Source organism: Ornithodoros turicata, chromosome 1 (assembly GCF_037126465.1).
Source record: "Ornithodoros turicata isolate Travis chromosome 1, ASM3712646v1, whole genome shotgun sequence".
In the NCBI taxonomy this organism is placed as follows: domain Eukaryota; kingdom Metazoa; phylum Arthropoda; class Arachnida; order Ixodida; family Argasidae; genus Ornithodoros; species Ornithodoros turicata.
This window is the reverse complement of record NC_088201.1, coordinates 213,317,508-213,333,278: the sequence shown is the minus strand read 5'-3', so window position 1 is coordinate 213,333,278 and position 15,771 is coordinate 213,317,508. Positions and strand designations below refer to the sequence as shown.

Below are 15,771 nucleotides of genomic sequence, written 5' to 3'. Positions count from 1 at the left end.
CTCCTCTAGTTCACATGGCATACTGAATATGAGTGTGCTCCAAAGCCACGAACAACATTGTAAATTAGCACTGCAGTATGGTTATCGGCACACATGAAATTACCCTTCATAAGTACATCTGATTGGTTATAAGCAAGCTGGATAAGCAAGCTGATTGGTTCTGATGCTAATTGCTCACGAAATAACGTGGGGTGGGGTGAAAGACACTGGAATCACATGTTGCGTCACTAACAGTGCCGTACTCACTCAGCACTGACATCACAAGCAGTGATTTTTCACTGAAGCCTGCAACTCAACGATGTAATTCACATCTTGATTGCAGAAAAAGTAAGCACATGTCTGTTATTACTTGGTATACTGTTGAAACTTGTTAATGTGATGATGGTCATTCTCGTTGATTTTGGCAATGAAACCATTTTAGGATAAAAAACACCTGTCTAGGTGTAAGCTATGAAAAGTAGTAAATTGCGTGAGGCATTTTAAATTGCATTTTTTCCTTTATATTTTCAATGCTGACATACATCAGCTTGTGTAACTGTCAACCTGGGCTATTCCAGCCAAAACCAGCCAGATGTGTAGCTTGACTCTCTTAAATATCTCTGAAAAAAATTGTGTGCATCTTTTGGACGATGCCTATGTCGAATGTAAATAATCATTTTGTTTTCTTGAACAATGGGGCGCATTAAACTGTGCCGAAATATGAAGTTGTCCCTTACGAGTTTCCTTCTGACATCTACACACAGGGTGTCCCAGAAAACGTGTCATTGAATTATAATAAAAGAACTACACCACCTAGAGTCATGCGGACAATGGCATTTGTTCTTACTGGGTTTTTGCCACCTCCTCATGTGAATGTCGTGTAACGTAAGTTTAATTATGTAAATTTTTGCGACCTTAAGTTGGAAATTTGCCTAGTAAAGGTCACTTTTTTACCCCACCAATGTGAAGAGCGTGTCTAATTTAGTCAAATTAATGATAATTGACAGGGATATCCAGGAGCTATCCCATTCCCAAGTCACTGAAAAGGTTAGCCAGCTGTAGGAGTCCAACCCACATCTTCTGGATTAGCAGCATAGGAACCGTACAATTAAGAAATATTGGTTGCCAGAGTATTTGCATCGTAGTTGTCTCGCGACATAAAGGCCCGAATAATGAGTAATATTCGCATGACCACACGTTAAGCTTTATCGATACTCTTCTGTTTTCCCCACGTAATGCATTTTAAGAATATTCAAGTGCAGCCATTCTCCACCTAGGGTTACCAACGAAGTGCCGCATCTTTTCCTCAACACCGCATCCACGGAACGGCATCTTGATACGGCAACGCACAAAACAAACTGCGACAGCGAGCCCAATCGTCCAATCAGCTTGCTAAGCTGCCAGTTAGAAGGGGATGTGGCGTAGGAAAGGTCTGACAACTGTACTTCGTGGCTGGTGGAGAACAACTGGTTTAATCGCACTCAGCGCGCTCACGTTCGAACTGAGCTGTCATCATCCTGCCTGGGCTCCTCAGGCTGGGAACAGATGGCGTCCTTTAGCTGGCGATGCAGACGCTCCACCATCCCATGTTCGCAGCGGCGTGGTAGGCCGTCGTCATCATATGCTTAATACTGATAGCTTTCAGAAGAGACGTGAAGGAGCGGGATGTGAACCGACGTCCCCTGTCGGTGGTCACAATGTCAGGGCAGCCGAAACCAGCGACCCAACCGATTAGAAACGCGCGGCCTACCGTATCCGCCGTCGCGTCGGGGTTGGGTACAACCTCTGCCTACCGCGTAAAGTGGTCCACGCAGGTGAAGAGATACCGGTAGCCGAGCGAAGAAGGAAGTGGACCAACTAGGTCCAAATGAACGTGGCAGAACCGGCAGTCGGGCGTGGGGAACGCTTTGAGTGTCGTCTGGATGTGGCGTTCAACTTTGGTCCGCTGGCAAGCGAGGAAGGAGCGGGTCCAGCTTCGGATGTCCTTGTTGATATTTGGACAGACATAGCGGTTTACAATGGCCTTCTGTGTAGCGCGCACGCTGGTGTGGGCGAGGCTGTGGTTCTCGCTGAAGATGCGGCGGTGTAGCGGTTCGGGGACGAAGGGGTGAGGATGCGTAGTTGACACGTCGCAGAAAAGAGGGTCTACGCAATCCGGGAGGTGTACCTTCCGAAGGACAAGGGAGGATTCGCCAGTGAGGTAATCCTTGAGCTCAGCGTCATCAGCCTGTGCGTTCAGGAGGTCAGTGACGCTCACCGGGGATGGCAAGTAGGGAAGTGCATTGATGCGTGAAAGAGCGTCAGCTGCCGAGTTGTCAATGCCGGGGATATGGCGAATGTCGGCGCAAAACTCGGAGGTAAAAGCAAGCTGACGGATCTCACGCTCACAGTAGCCGGAGTGGTTGTCAGAGAATGCATATGACAACGGCTTGTGGTCGGTCAGAATGTGGAAGTGAAGCCCTTCGAGGTGGTAGCGGAAGTGCCTAACTGCCGCGTATACAGCGAGAAGCTCGCGCCCAAACGTGCTGTAGTGGGTCTCGGCGGTCTTGAGGCGGCGGGAGAAAAAAGCAAGCGGCTGCCACATGCCATCCATCAACGAACTGCTTTAGAACGGCGCCAGTAGCCGTGGTAGAGCCATCAGTCATGAGGCGCGTTGGGGCAGAAGGAACTGGATAGACGAGCAGTGTTGCATTGGCAAGGGCGACTTTCGCTTCGACAAATCAGGCCTCGACTTCCGGCGTCCAGGATAACTGGGAGGTCGCCGACTTGAGCGGAAGTCCGTGAGCGGTCGGACAATGCGTGCGCAGCCGGGGATGAACATCTGGTTAAAATTCAGCAGGCCAAGGAACTGTCGCAACTGCCGTACCTATGCGGACGGGGAAATGCTCGGATGGCCTGCACCTTGGTGTCAAGAGGACGAATGCTGTGCTGATCGATATGGTGACCCAGGAACTTCGCCTCGTTCTGCACGAAACTGTAGTTTTTAACGTTAATGACAAGGCCGTGGTCTTGAAGGCGTGCGAATGCCTTCCGGAGATGCACAACATGCTTCTCCTGCGAGGCGCTTGCAATGAGGAGGTCGTCAATATATGCGTAGACGAAAGCCAAGCCTCGCAGGACGTTGTTGATGAAGCGTTGGAAGCTCTGTGCAGCATTAACAACCCGAAAAAAGCATCTTGACAAATTCAAAGAGTCCGAAGGGTGTTATGACGGCCGTCTTAGGTATGTCAGGCGGGTGCACCGGAATCTGGTGATAGACTTTCAACACGTCCAGGGTCGTGAAGACGGTGCAGCCCGCAAGACTGGCAGTAAAATCGTGAATGCGAGGTAGAGAGTCTGTCTGTCTGGAATAGCCCTCGCATTGAGGGCTCTATAGTCGCCGCATGGCCTCCAATCTCCTGGGTCCTTCTTTGGCACACTATGGAGCGGGGAGGCCCAGCTGCTGGAGGATTGCCGAATGATACCTAAGACCAACATGTGGTCAAACTCGTGTTTGGCGATATCCAGCCGGTCACCGGGGAGGCGGCGGAAGCGGGAGAAGGCTGGAGGGCCGTTGGTGGTAATATGATGGGTCACGCCGTGCTTGACCGGTGCATTCAAGTTGCAGGGCTTGGTGATGTACGCAAACTCGTCCAAGAGCGCGTGATACGGGGAAGCTGGACGCAGCGCGCGGATACCAGTTGGGACTTCCGGAGAAGACAGGCCCTTCACCTCAAGCGTTGTGGTGTCGTCAAAAAGGCGTCGATGGCGGACGTTAACGAACAGGTTGAAGGCAGCCAAGAAGTCGGCGCCTAGAATAGTCTGCGAGACATCCGCAAGAGCGAAGACCCACCGAAGTGTCCTCTTTAGGCCAAGGTCCAATGTCAAGTAGCCTAGGCCGTATGTTTTGATTGTGGTACCGTCGACGGGTTGAAGGTTAAAGCCAATGATCGAATGGCGACGATCTGCGGCAGACGCTGGGATCACTCTGATCTCAGCGCCGCTATCGACCAGGAGGCGGTATCCAGCAACGCGGTCACACACGACGAAAAGGCGGCTGGAAGTTGGGCCGGGATCGCCTGCCGCCATCAGTGACCGGCCCGCGAGTTTCCTTGCCACGCACAGGGCGAAATGCAGCGCTGGGCTCGATGTCGGAAACGGTGGTGGTACCAACAAAGGGAGGCACGTGAAGGCGTATCTGCTGACGGCGGAGGCGAAAGGGTGGACGATTGGCGACGGGCCGGTGGAGGTCGAGAAATGGAGCGGCGATGACTTCTTGGGCGACACGCAGAGAGTGAGTCGAACGCGTCCGTTACCTCGTGAAGCTTCTGCTCTATATACGATGCACCACCGGCGTGTGCCCATGAGCAGAAAGTTCGGCGATCACATCTGCCAAAGCAGCAAGCTTGTCGAGGGTCACGTCTTCGGATCCTGCCAGAACCATGCGCATTGCCTGCGGCAAACGCTGAACAAAAATAATTCCCGCAAGAGCGGTTGCTGGCTATGAGCGGCGGTATCTCCGAGCAGCTACTTCATTCGGTGCAGCAGCTGTGAACGCTTACGGTCACCAAGGTCTTCTTCAGAAAGTAGCTGCTGAAAATCGGGCACGTTCGGAAACTTCCAGGCGATCCAAAATGGCGCTCTTAAGAACGTCGTAGGCCTCAGTAAGCGATACAGAGGCGAGGACATCATCCAGCTCGGCCGCAATTTCCGGAGGAAGGCCTGCAAGGACCTGCAAGTACTTCGACTATTGAGTCTGTATGTGCGGTCTGTATGTTGGGTCTATAAGCGCAAATTGTGCCTCCACTTGTCGGAACCACGACTGAGGGTTCTGTCGCCAGAAAGGGGAACGTCGCAGCTGTGGCGTGGCGGCGGCCGAAATGGCGGGTCCGCTGTCGAAGTTGCGTGCAGCGGTGCGCCAGCGTCAGGGACAGTTTGCGGCGGGGGAGGTTCCATGAAACCAACCGAAGGTTTGCGTATGTCCAGGTCCGGGTCACCAAATGTGGCGTAGGAAAGGACTGACAAGCGTACTCCGTGACTGGTGGAGAACAACTGGTTTAATCGCGCTCAGCGCGCTCACGTTCAAACTGAGCTGCTATCATTCGATGGCACTAGTGTTGCTACAGGGATAAAGCGACACTCCACACATGCACGTGTTCGGGCTTCGTAACCTGCAACGGCAATATACCCAGCACTGTCAATGCGAATGTACTGGTGATTGATTAGATAATTATGCATGTAGGACGCGACTACACTCTAAATCCGACACCCGATACGTACCGCATAAAAGAGGACCCGCACCTGGGCCAAGCGGTACACATGAGGTGCAGTCCTCAACCAGCAGGTACAGTCCGCGACCACTGCGAAATTCAAACGGTACAAGGGCTCCGAGACCCATCCGTACCGGCTAGGTACCTTTTAAGCGCGATCTATAGCAGCTGTACCTCATGTGTACCGCGTGTTTCCGGCGCATGAGTACGAACGCCTTCTCACGATATCCATGCGCTGCAAAAATATTTCGTGTGATTCCGAATACCAGTCTATAAATTCCCTTATGCAGCAGTGCCGTAATGGATCAGCACTATCATTCTGTCAAAGAAGTGCAATAACTAGAACCCATGACTGTGAGGGATCGCATGTTTGGGAAGAATTCGTTTCTTGCAACCGCTGCAAATCAGTTTGTTTTGAAACGTCGGGGAGCGAGGACGAGTCTGCTCGGTCTTCCAAGAAATTCGTTCGACGCGTTCAAGATTGAAGTCATTTAAGGTGCGTATTATATCTCTGAAGTAATTATTCGTCTTCACGACGCATTTTCGTTCATCTTCGCTCTGATTCCCAGTGGTCCTGATCACCGGCAGGCTGGACACAACGACTGAGGGACGGAGACAACGAACTTTGTGCTTCATGCACGAACGTTGATGCGTGAATTAGAGGAGCCGAGAGTGCATTTTACACCTGGATTACACAAGCAAGGAAGCATGTTTTTCAGGCAAGCTATTTCGGTTGTTGGATTTTTTTTTTTACATTGTATTTTCTCCTAGGTTACGTCAAGCGATGTCGTAAATGGGTGAGTCAATCGTCTACTGTGGTTGGTGTTACGTTCTGCGGAAGAAACGGAAGTTGGGGAAGAACAGCTATCCAAAGGTGTGGAAGAGATAAAGAAGCGTGACCACAGAGCAGCTGCAGTGGTGAAGGAGAGACGCAGTGGTCATCGTTCATCCATATACGTTGTGCCCCGTGTGTTCGGCGTTTGTGCATCAATGCACGCTCGCGATGGACAAGCATCAACCCTGAAATGGATATAATTTTCGAATAAAGGTATTTGTTTGTTATATTTATCGTGCAGCGTAGCTTCCTGGGGCTGTTAATATATCGTGGAGGAGGGGAACCACCCCGACGGGTAGGCCTAAATCGCTGCGCGCTATCCGTTACATGTACCGCATGTGAGGGCGCATGTACCTCTTAATTTTAAGAGGTACATTTTTTAAAAAATGTACCTCTTGGCCAAGCGGTACTTAACCGTTACATATGCGTTACCTGATTTAGAGTGTATACCTGATCAAAAAACCAAGGCACAGCGGCAACGTATTCAGATGTATCAGGCTTCGGTATTTTCTTGGGATCTGACTTGACACTGTTCTCTCCAGTCCACCTTCCAACGAGCATGCCAATGTCGCTTTTTTGCAGATGACTGATGGAGAGCCTGCACGAATTCGAACCGCGAAAGACGAAAAGAGGATACGAACGCTCTTTGAAGGACAGCTTGGATTTGATGTTGATGTGCATGAAAACCTCAAAAAGGAGGCGATGATCAAAACGCTTGACAAGTGTAAGTTTTTTCCTTTCATTTTCTCATTTTGCTTTCTTTTACTTCACTTCTTTATTCGTCACGTGATTGGTGCAGTGGCTGGCGAGGATCACTCAAGTTCATTCTGCCTCTGCTTGTTCCTGCTGACCTACGGGTACGATGATGTCATAATCTGCTCAGACGGCCAAAGAATTCAACTGTCCGAGGTGTATGCTAAGTTCGACCCGGGGAACTGTAAAGGTCTGGCTGCTAAACCTAAATTGTTTTTCGTTCAGGTAAGAGTTTCAACCATAGAGCTCGGAAATACATTAGGGGATTTGCACGACTAACTGTAATTTGTTTATCACAGCATTCAGTTTTTTCTTCTTTCCCGATAAGCGAGACGGTGATTTCTAGTGACAATTGGCTCACGTGTTGACAAAATTGATCTGCACGTTGATCACAATGGCATTGCTGCTCATTCTACTTAAGCAATGACGCTTGCTGAACATGAATGCAGGATGCAAATGAGCTGCTGATGATCTCGAGATGATAACTGCTATTGATATTGAGGAAAGACAACACTGACAAGCACCAACAGGACAAGCTGGTCGTTTTCTTTCTCTCCAGAAACCTGTTGTTTCATTTCCGGAGCTACAGTCTAAATCTGTTACCTTCTAGTAAAGTGTAAAAAATTCAAAAATGTTACCCTCTATTTCAGAAGTTACCCTGTAACCTATAGGTAATGCCCTCTATAAACGTTACACAGATCACCTATAAATAGAGGTTACTGTCTCCTAACCGCCGCACCGTCGTAAAAGTTAGTTTCGCCAGGCATGGCTGTCTCAAAGACGCCGGTCTCTTAACAGACGCTACAGAACAAATGGTACCCAAAATGTGATATCATCAGTGCAGAACGTATGCTGTTATTCGCAACATATAGCTATCATACACGTAATTCACCTAAAGGCATCCAGTGGCGAAAAGCGAGTGATCACTACATGTACAGATTCATATGCACAACAAATGAAAGAAAGAAAGAATTGCAACTGTAGCATATGTATTGTTTAATTGGCAAACCTGGAACAACAGTGGAGGCAAGAGCACGAAGACGTCACAATACCAACACTTCAGCTGTGGTGAACGGCATTCAGTTTCATGGAGGCATACTCTTTACAGTCCTCACGTTGTTGCGACTGCCTCTCCCCAGTGCGCCGAAAAGATTTCTATTCATTTCTCATATGTTAGAATGACACTTCAGCGACGCGGCTATGGTTAATGAGAAGCACACGAGGAAGTAAATCACAAGGATGACACAGGACTAAGCAAATAACGGACGTAACATACACACGTACACACTGTGCTGAACCGTGGAACCGTGTTGGACAGATAGACTGTGCTGCGCTTAATGATCCTAGACTGTCCAGAGAAAACGTAACTGCCTAAACTTTGTATAGTGAACACACACGTAGAAATACCCTGATAAAGTTCCATCACTTCAGCCTTGTGCTTTCTTCACAATTCGGAACACGATCCGCAGTTCGTGCAGAGACAGAATAACGACACACGCATACTGACCCGACGCTCTCGTACTGAATGATTGAATGTGCGGCTTGAGCGAGAACACAGTGACTTTCGAGCAGTACCTTTTATAGAGGTTACCTTGCAAAGAAACAAGAAAAACAAAAGAAGGAAATTCAAACGCTGAATTCGTTTAGAAGTTACAACGTTCCTATAAGTTACGACGATTGGATTTCCGTTGAACTCTGAAGTAACCTCTATTGCTCCTCCAGTGTCATGTTGCAAGTCGTGCTTAACCTCTAAATAGTGGTAACGGACGTGTAACCTTTACGATATTTGGAAATCTACGTCTGTATAAAGGTTACACCTTGTTAAAAGTTACAATAAAGGGTACCGAGTTAAGAGTGTACTGCTAGGTTTCGGTAGGGGTTTCCCGACATAACGCTCCGAGTTTTCACATCCTTTGTACTCCTTGCCTGCGATGAATCACTTGCGAACAGCGCCGTCATTGGAGGTTGAGCTTGGCGATGATATCAGAAGTTTGGTGTAAGGGGGTTGAGTAATGTAGACCTGGCGAAGAACCTTAAAGCAGCAATTTCATCTTTTCTGAAATTAAAATAAATATAGGGTGTTTTTCCAGCCTTTTGATAGTTTTTGCGAAACAGCAGCATAGGTGAGATATGTTTCTGCAGTTGAGTCCTACACCTGCGCTAACATCCGCATGAAGAACGTGTGCAACTACAAGATGACTATTACCTAAATGGATTAATTAACTTTTGAATTAAAGGAATTCAAGCAAAAGCGGATAGCGGATTGAGACACTATACTAGTTGCAAGCTCTTTCACATTTAAACAATCCTGGAACTCGCGAGTGCGTCAAAATATCCATCCCCGAATTTTGTAGTGCAAATGAGCCGAAAACCAAACCGCGGCGACAGGGAACACCAGGGAGTACAGCGCTCATTTCACTTCAGAGGGCCACGTGATTTGGAGCTATGTAGATCATTCGAGTACGTGCCGCTCAGCTGGCCAGGTAGACCGCTTTCCGCCCCAGATAAGACTTCGTCGGCGAGGGTGATGCCCTCCTCATGCGCGATTTTTCGGTTTTGGCTGATTTGCATACCGAAATCTAGCAGTCGATATTTCACAGCATCTACTGTTTCTTTTTATTCTTAAAAGTTCAAAGCGCAGCTCAACGAGGATTGCCTCGCGTTCTCTTATATCGCTCTTGCCCGAAAGTCCCGGATTAAAGAGTCAATTAATGAATTTTAGGTAATCAGTCATGTGTATACTATAATCCAAAAGATGTCCGCCTGGTCGTACAACTGAATTGTAAAACCGACATATTTGCGGCACTCATAGTTTTTTCATGAAAATAAACCGCCTTTTAAACGTCCCTTTAAAGCTGACTCGAAATCAAGTTGTTGTTTGTAAATGAAAATTCTACACCAAATGACACCCTTGCAAGCCATTCCCCTCGAAAGCGACATATTTCAGGAATGATCCGTATTCTATCACGACATCCGGCAGCGGAGCCGCTCATGACAGAACTCTCGTGAGGAATGGCCTGAAATTACTACTTTAGACACATATTATGTTCCGCACGATACAGCGATGTGGTTCTGCGCACTGCCCGAAGCTCTCGTTACGTTTTGCGCGTGCGCAGAACCATCAACGATATCACTTACGTCTGCAAAGGCAATAGCGTACGATATTGTAAAACTCTCAGTTGTCTTGCGACGCAAACCCCCAAATATTACTATCTAAAACTTTCTGTGGTTCGCTTTCAAATCTTCGCACATGAATCTTCGACCTAGAATCTTGAATGGCAAGTTCGCACCGCCGCAGCCACAAACACAGACAAAAGGTACACACAAGGACAGAACGAACTGCAACTCACGACTACTTTACTGTTCAATACACACACGCTCTTGAATACCTGAGCAGGTACACGTTCCCCAACCCGTCCGACCTACTTTTTGAGATAACACATTTCCTCCTGAATGTGGGTGATAGAGGGAGCGCTGACACACTTTTCCCCTTTTCGTGAATCACAAAAACTTCATATATCTCTCGATCCCGCTGCGATCGGAGACTAATGATCCCGCTGCGATCCTTTGATAAAACTTGCATGGAAATTACCCAAGCAGCACGCCAATATTGGATCAATATGAGCTACCAATATTGGACCAAAATGAGGAGTGCATCCACACTCCATATTCAACCAATATGGGCTGCCCATATTGGCAAGCCCATTTTGCGCCAATACTTCTGTGATAACACCAACGGGGCGACCATGTAACAATAAAGCCTGATGCAGTTTAATGTCCACCCGTGATATTACTTCTCTCTTCTTTTTGCTTTTTCATGTCTGCCCACGTTGCATACCATTACAAAAAAAAAAGAAACACTGCATCGTACCAAAAACGGAGAACGGGTACTGCGACCGCCTTGCTGAAGGACACAAGCAGTCCCACGGAACCACCAATGCAGAAGATCCCATTCAGTGGGATCGCAGTATTCTATGACCGAAACGTTTCCAACCCACCCCGAGAGTACAAAGGAGCGAAACACTTTCGTGACGGTGACCGACATACGACAGAGCAACACACGCTGCTTGCAGCAAGTTGAAAGCCCCTAACTTTACACAAGAGCCATCCCTTCCAATCAAACATTGTGTTTTTCACTTGACCTGCCGCAATTCCGTTGTCATTAGGGGAACCAGCGACATTTTAGCGCGTATGAAACATCCGATCCCGCTGTCGTGCATGCGCATTACTTGTAGGACGCATTACTTGTTTCTTTATTAGAAAGAATGCTCATTTATGTACAACACACGCAAGTAAGGGTGCTGCATGAGAGAGCTTTGTGTTTCTCAAAAGAAAGCTCCATGAGGTAAAGGTTTGACACCTGATGCAATACACTCACAAATGTTTCTGCCACCCAGGGCAGTGACTTTCTTTCCTACCGTCCAATTTCCTGACTGAAGTCACCAAATTTCCGATGTACTCTATTTCAACTAAAAAAAGAAAAGTGGTAGGTTTCAAATCTTTGTCTCATGCAACTTTCTTGGATATGAGTGATATTCTGTCACACAACGACCCGGACATAGTACATATCTTACTGGTATTTTTTTATTAACATATTGCTCAGGCTGTTCTTGATTGAACTTGGTGGTACCTCATATTTTGCACACGTGTATCCTGAAATAAAGAAAACAAAATAATGTAACCTCATTGCACAAAAGTCACTTTGCCGTGCTAAGGCCACAGCGGGTGTCCAATCAGTATTCAGTTCTTATCCCTTTTAAGTTAGAGCCGCAAGGCAACTGTGGCCATGAGCAGGATAGGGATGTGGACAGGTACGAACACCAGGAAGGATGGGGAGGCAGTGGGATGTGGGGGGTGGGGTGGGGGTAGTGTTCATCCTTGGCAGACATCAAGGGGAACTGTGCCGCAAGTGTGACGGGTAAAAAAAAACAGCAGTTGGACTATGACATCCCAGTCTACACCACGAACGAGCGGCATGTTAGCCTACACAGACATTGCTTGTGGTCAATCATTCTGGTTACCTACGCATAATGCAGGATAGCTGCAGACATGGACAGAGCGTGATTCACATGAAATGGACTGGAAATTCGCGCACAGCTGTTGTTTTCAATGCCAAAAACATGATAAAGGAAGGTGGCAACTCAAATGTATGAAATGTGATATTGTCCATCAGTTAAAACTGCGATTGGGCTTCCTGCATTTTTCAAATGCCTGAATAGTGAGATTCATGGGTCTGCAATGCTCAGGATGTCCTGTTTTCTACTTGCTGGTGAGTGAAACTGATATTTTAGATATAGGGACCGCCACACTATGACACAGCATTCTTCGTGTTCTGAACTCTGTATGTGGAAAATTGTGGATCAGACGGGGATGGGAAAGGTGAAGGTGAGGTGAAAGGTGAGGGCTGCAGGTGAACATCAGATTTACTGTAAGGGTCGATCCACACGATGCAGCTTTAAATGCGCACAAACAGGTTGCACAACCATGTGAACAGCGAAGCCCTGGTTGCACAACCAAGTTGCAGGAGTTGCAGAGCCGATCGTTTCACGAGCAATTTCACCTGCAAATCGAGCTGCAACCTGTCAATCACACGGCTCCGCCTTGCAAGCACGACCAATCAGGAAGACTTTGATGTGTCTGTTATTGCAGCGCCATGTACGTGAGACGATGAAATTTCCCTGTCCAGTGGAAAGTATACGAAATTATATAAGTCGCAACGGAATGAAGTTGTAATGAGTGGGAGTCGCAGTACGATTGGGCGAAAATGATGACAGATAGATGGATACTGTGGCGGTAGCTTGCACCACCAACCCTAGAACTGACACATTACTGAGATTAAATTAAACGATGCTTTTTCGCACCATCTGGCAATCTCGGTGACCACTACAACATTCCGAGTTGCTCGCCGTATGAAAGGGACCTACTTGGTGCAACTTCAGTTGCATGCAACTGTAGTGGGAACAGAATTGCAGCAAAAAGTTGCATAGAGTGAATCGACCCTGAGCAGAGCGAATCAGATGGGAAAAAAACTTGTGACCGCAGGGCTTACCCCACGCTCCAGAATAGGGCACAGGAGAGTGGTGTATGCAACCGACCAGCTTGGTCGAACATGTCGTATATTTGCTTGTGCCTCAGGTAGCCCACTTTCTTGGGTGCTGTACAAACAAACTGTGTGTGATTACCTAGGCTGTAGTCTGATCAAATTAGTGATCAAGCTTCCTCTTATCCTTGACGAGAATAGGGCCTCAGGGTAGACATAAACGTGTCATTCAGATGCCCATTAATGCAAATGTAACAGGTAGCTTTTACATATGAAGCTGTACCATACCTATGACGGCATTCAACCTGAGAGGGTCGAGTGCCTGTTTCGCCTCTTTCCCAGCATGAGCATTTGACTTTCGTCCAGTTAGAGACCTGCCACGTAACTCATCTTCTGCGAAAACAGTGCGCAAGAGGTCCCTAGCAAAGCGACGAGGGTTGCCGCTATGGTGGACGCCAAGACGTGCCAGAGTGCTTGTCTCCACCATGACGCCTCCACCAATATTGACCTGCAGCGTACAAAGCATATTAGATTATACGGTCAAAATAAATAACTGCAACAACTTGTTGAATGGCTTTTCAAAATTATTTTGCAGATAAGGGTGCCAATTCGAAACACGCCAGAGAGAGTTATCTCAGACATGATACAGAAATTCAGAATGGCGCAGTGTTATACTTAGGATATGTTATGACCTCTTGCAGTAGTGCGCAATGACCGGATGGATGACATCATAAAGCGACACAAAAGTTGCCTGCCGTTTGGTTTTCCACACCAGAGGGGAGCATCACGTCCCCTTTGGGGATGAAGGGTGGGGGTGAAAATGCAGTACGCTAGTAGGAGAATAAAGAAGCACAACAAGAAATACAAGTACGAGCTGTGGGTTTGGTGCACCGATGGAACTTAATTTTTGTGCACAAGCGTTTCACTCAATTGCTCTGATGAGGCACATAGGCGGTGGCATCAAAGGTCTAACTTAGTATCCCTAAAGGACGAGAAATTGGGAAATACTCCATGACTCCCAGCCATCCCCCAACATACAGTACCCAGACATTATGAGAAATATATCAAAGCAGACAGAAGAGGCAACACTTTACCTTGGTCTCTTGCACTGAAGAAGATGCTGTTTTCGACATCAACTTTCTCAGGTTCTTTGCCATTTGTGCAGCATCTGCAAGACACAAGAAATATTATGACACCAAACAGGAAAAAATGCTATATAGAGCTCGGAGTGACATGCAGCAAAGCATCTCCTGTTCACACCACTGTACATATCTTTTTTTTTTTTTTTCGCATATGACCACAAAAACGTCGGTGCGTTTCTCTTAAAGACGACAGAATGTCGGTTTTATTGTGACCGTATTCACTATACAGCTATCAACAATTATCTATGCAACTAATTCATGTTAACAAAAATACCCAGCTACAATACACCCTATAAAACGCGAATAATTAAACAAGTAGGACTTGAGGGGATGCTCACCCAGCAGAGAACGAGATTCAGAAAGGTCCTTTTGCAGGTTTTCGATGGTAGCTCCTTGTCGCTTGACGGTTTTTCGTAGCGATTTCAGTTCGCGCCGGTGGTCGCACACGTAAGGGTCCTGAAGATTAAAAGAATATATTAGAGTAGATCGCATACTTATCACCAGGCTTTCTACAACGGTAGTAAACAATACGAAACGATAGCGGCTTCCAGCCTCTTAGCCAACAGGAAAACGACGCCGTCGTGCTTAATTGTGCAAGGGGTTGAAGCCATGGTTGAAACAATAGGACACCACGTGCGAGACTGAAACACTGCTGTAGCTTTTACCGTACAAGCAAATTATCTGTGCAAAAGAAGTATCTGTATGAAGAAAAGGGGGAACTCGAGAAGGCTGGCCCCGGAAACAGCGTATGTTTGAGAAGCTTTCGAAATGATATATAAGTTTTTTACGACACAGGACAAAATTCTTAACAATCACACTGCAACCGTGCGAAAAACCCGAGGTACCCGCAGCACGCTGCGAAGCAATAAAACAAGGCTCACCAATTCAAGTGAACCCACTTCCATGTGCTGCTGCACAATTACATTTCTTTTCTTCTCCATAGCCTTCTCGGTTCCTAAAACAAGATGTGTATAAAAGTTAAAGCATAGTAAAGGTAAAGCACTAATCCAAGTTCAGTAAAACGTACCAAAGCCCACGATGAATGCACGATCGTCCTTCCCATCCTCCCACTCGATCGTCAAGACCTTCCCGTGCAGAAGATCTAAAAACTGTGGGTTGGTTACCAGCCTTGCTGCAAGCCCGCTGTCCTTGATAGCGCGGACGGAATAGATGTCCCATTTGTCCTCAATGAGCCACTTTACCAAAATATGGGACATTCTTGGTTCGCCTCCTTCCACAACGAGACCGCAGAACACAAAGAAACTGTCAAAACTGCTAACCGCGCCGTTGACAAACTGGTAACGAACCAGTTTGGCTAGCACGTAAGCAGTAACCATCCAAACTAGTGGGAATATACGAACGAAAAGAGTAATGTTTGAGTAGGAAGATACGTTGATACAGCCGGTGTACGTTTCTAAAATTGTGAAAATATTTCGAGAGGGTGGTTTCGAGAAAGCAGCAAACCGGAATTATTTGTTACTTTGCGAATAGCGAAATTCATACATGGTTTCGGAGTCATAACCTCTTTTTGTCTTTTTGCTTGTACAACAGTTAGCGAGAATATCTAGGCTGTATCTTTTAGTTAATAAATTCGAAACACTGACACACATGTTCACGCTAAAGAGAATGTTCTTTCATTTTCTTTTGCACAAGTCAAGCGTAACAAGCGTAACCATATTATCATCACCACCATCCAATGTTTACATTTCTTCTTTCCTCCATGTGAAAGCCCATGCCTCACTCAAAGTCGGTAATGGTCATAGCATTGTGTTC

The 15,771-nt window shown here is 47.0% G+C and overlaps 1 protein-coding gene and 1 long non-coding RNA gene across 3 annotated transcripts in view; both read left to right on the top strand.

The window, feature by feature from the left end:
- Positions 1-15,771, top strand: part of LOC135376220 (caspase-7-like) — a 236,776-nt gene that overhangs the window by 168,061 nt on the left and 52,944 nt on the right. For both annotated transcript variants that reach the window (XM_064608826.1, XM_064608830.1), the window contains 2 exons: positions 6,646-6,787; positions 6,863-7,041. In XM_064608826.1, the coding sequence (XP_064464896.1) occupies positions 6,646-6,787; positions 6,863-7,041 (321 nt within the window). The remainder of the gene's footprint in view (positions 1-6,645; positions 6,788-6,862; positions 7,042-15,771) is intronic.
- Positions 5,652-6,280, top strand: LOC135376217 (uncharacterized). The gene is made up of 3 exons (XR_010417584.1): positions 5,652-5,724; positions 5,798-5,947; positions 6,000-6,280. It is a non-coding gene; the product is annotated as an uncharacterized LOC135376217 (long non-coding RNA).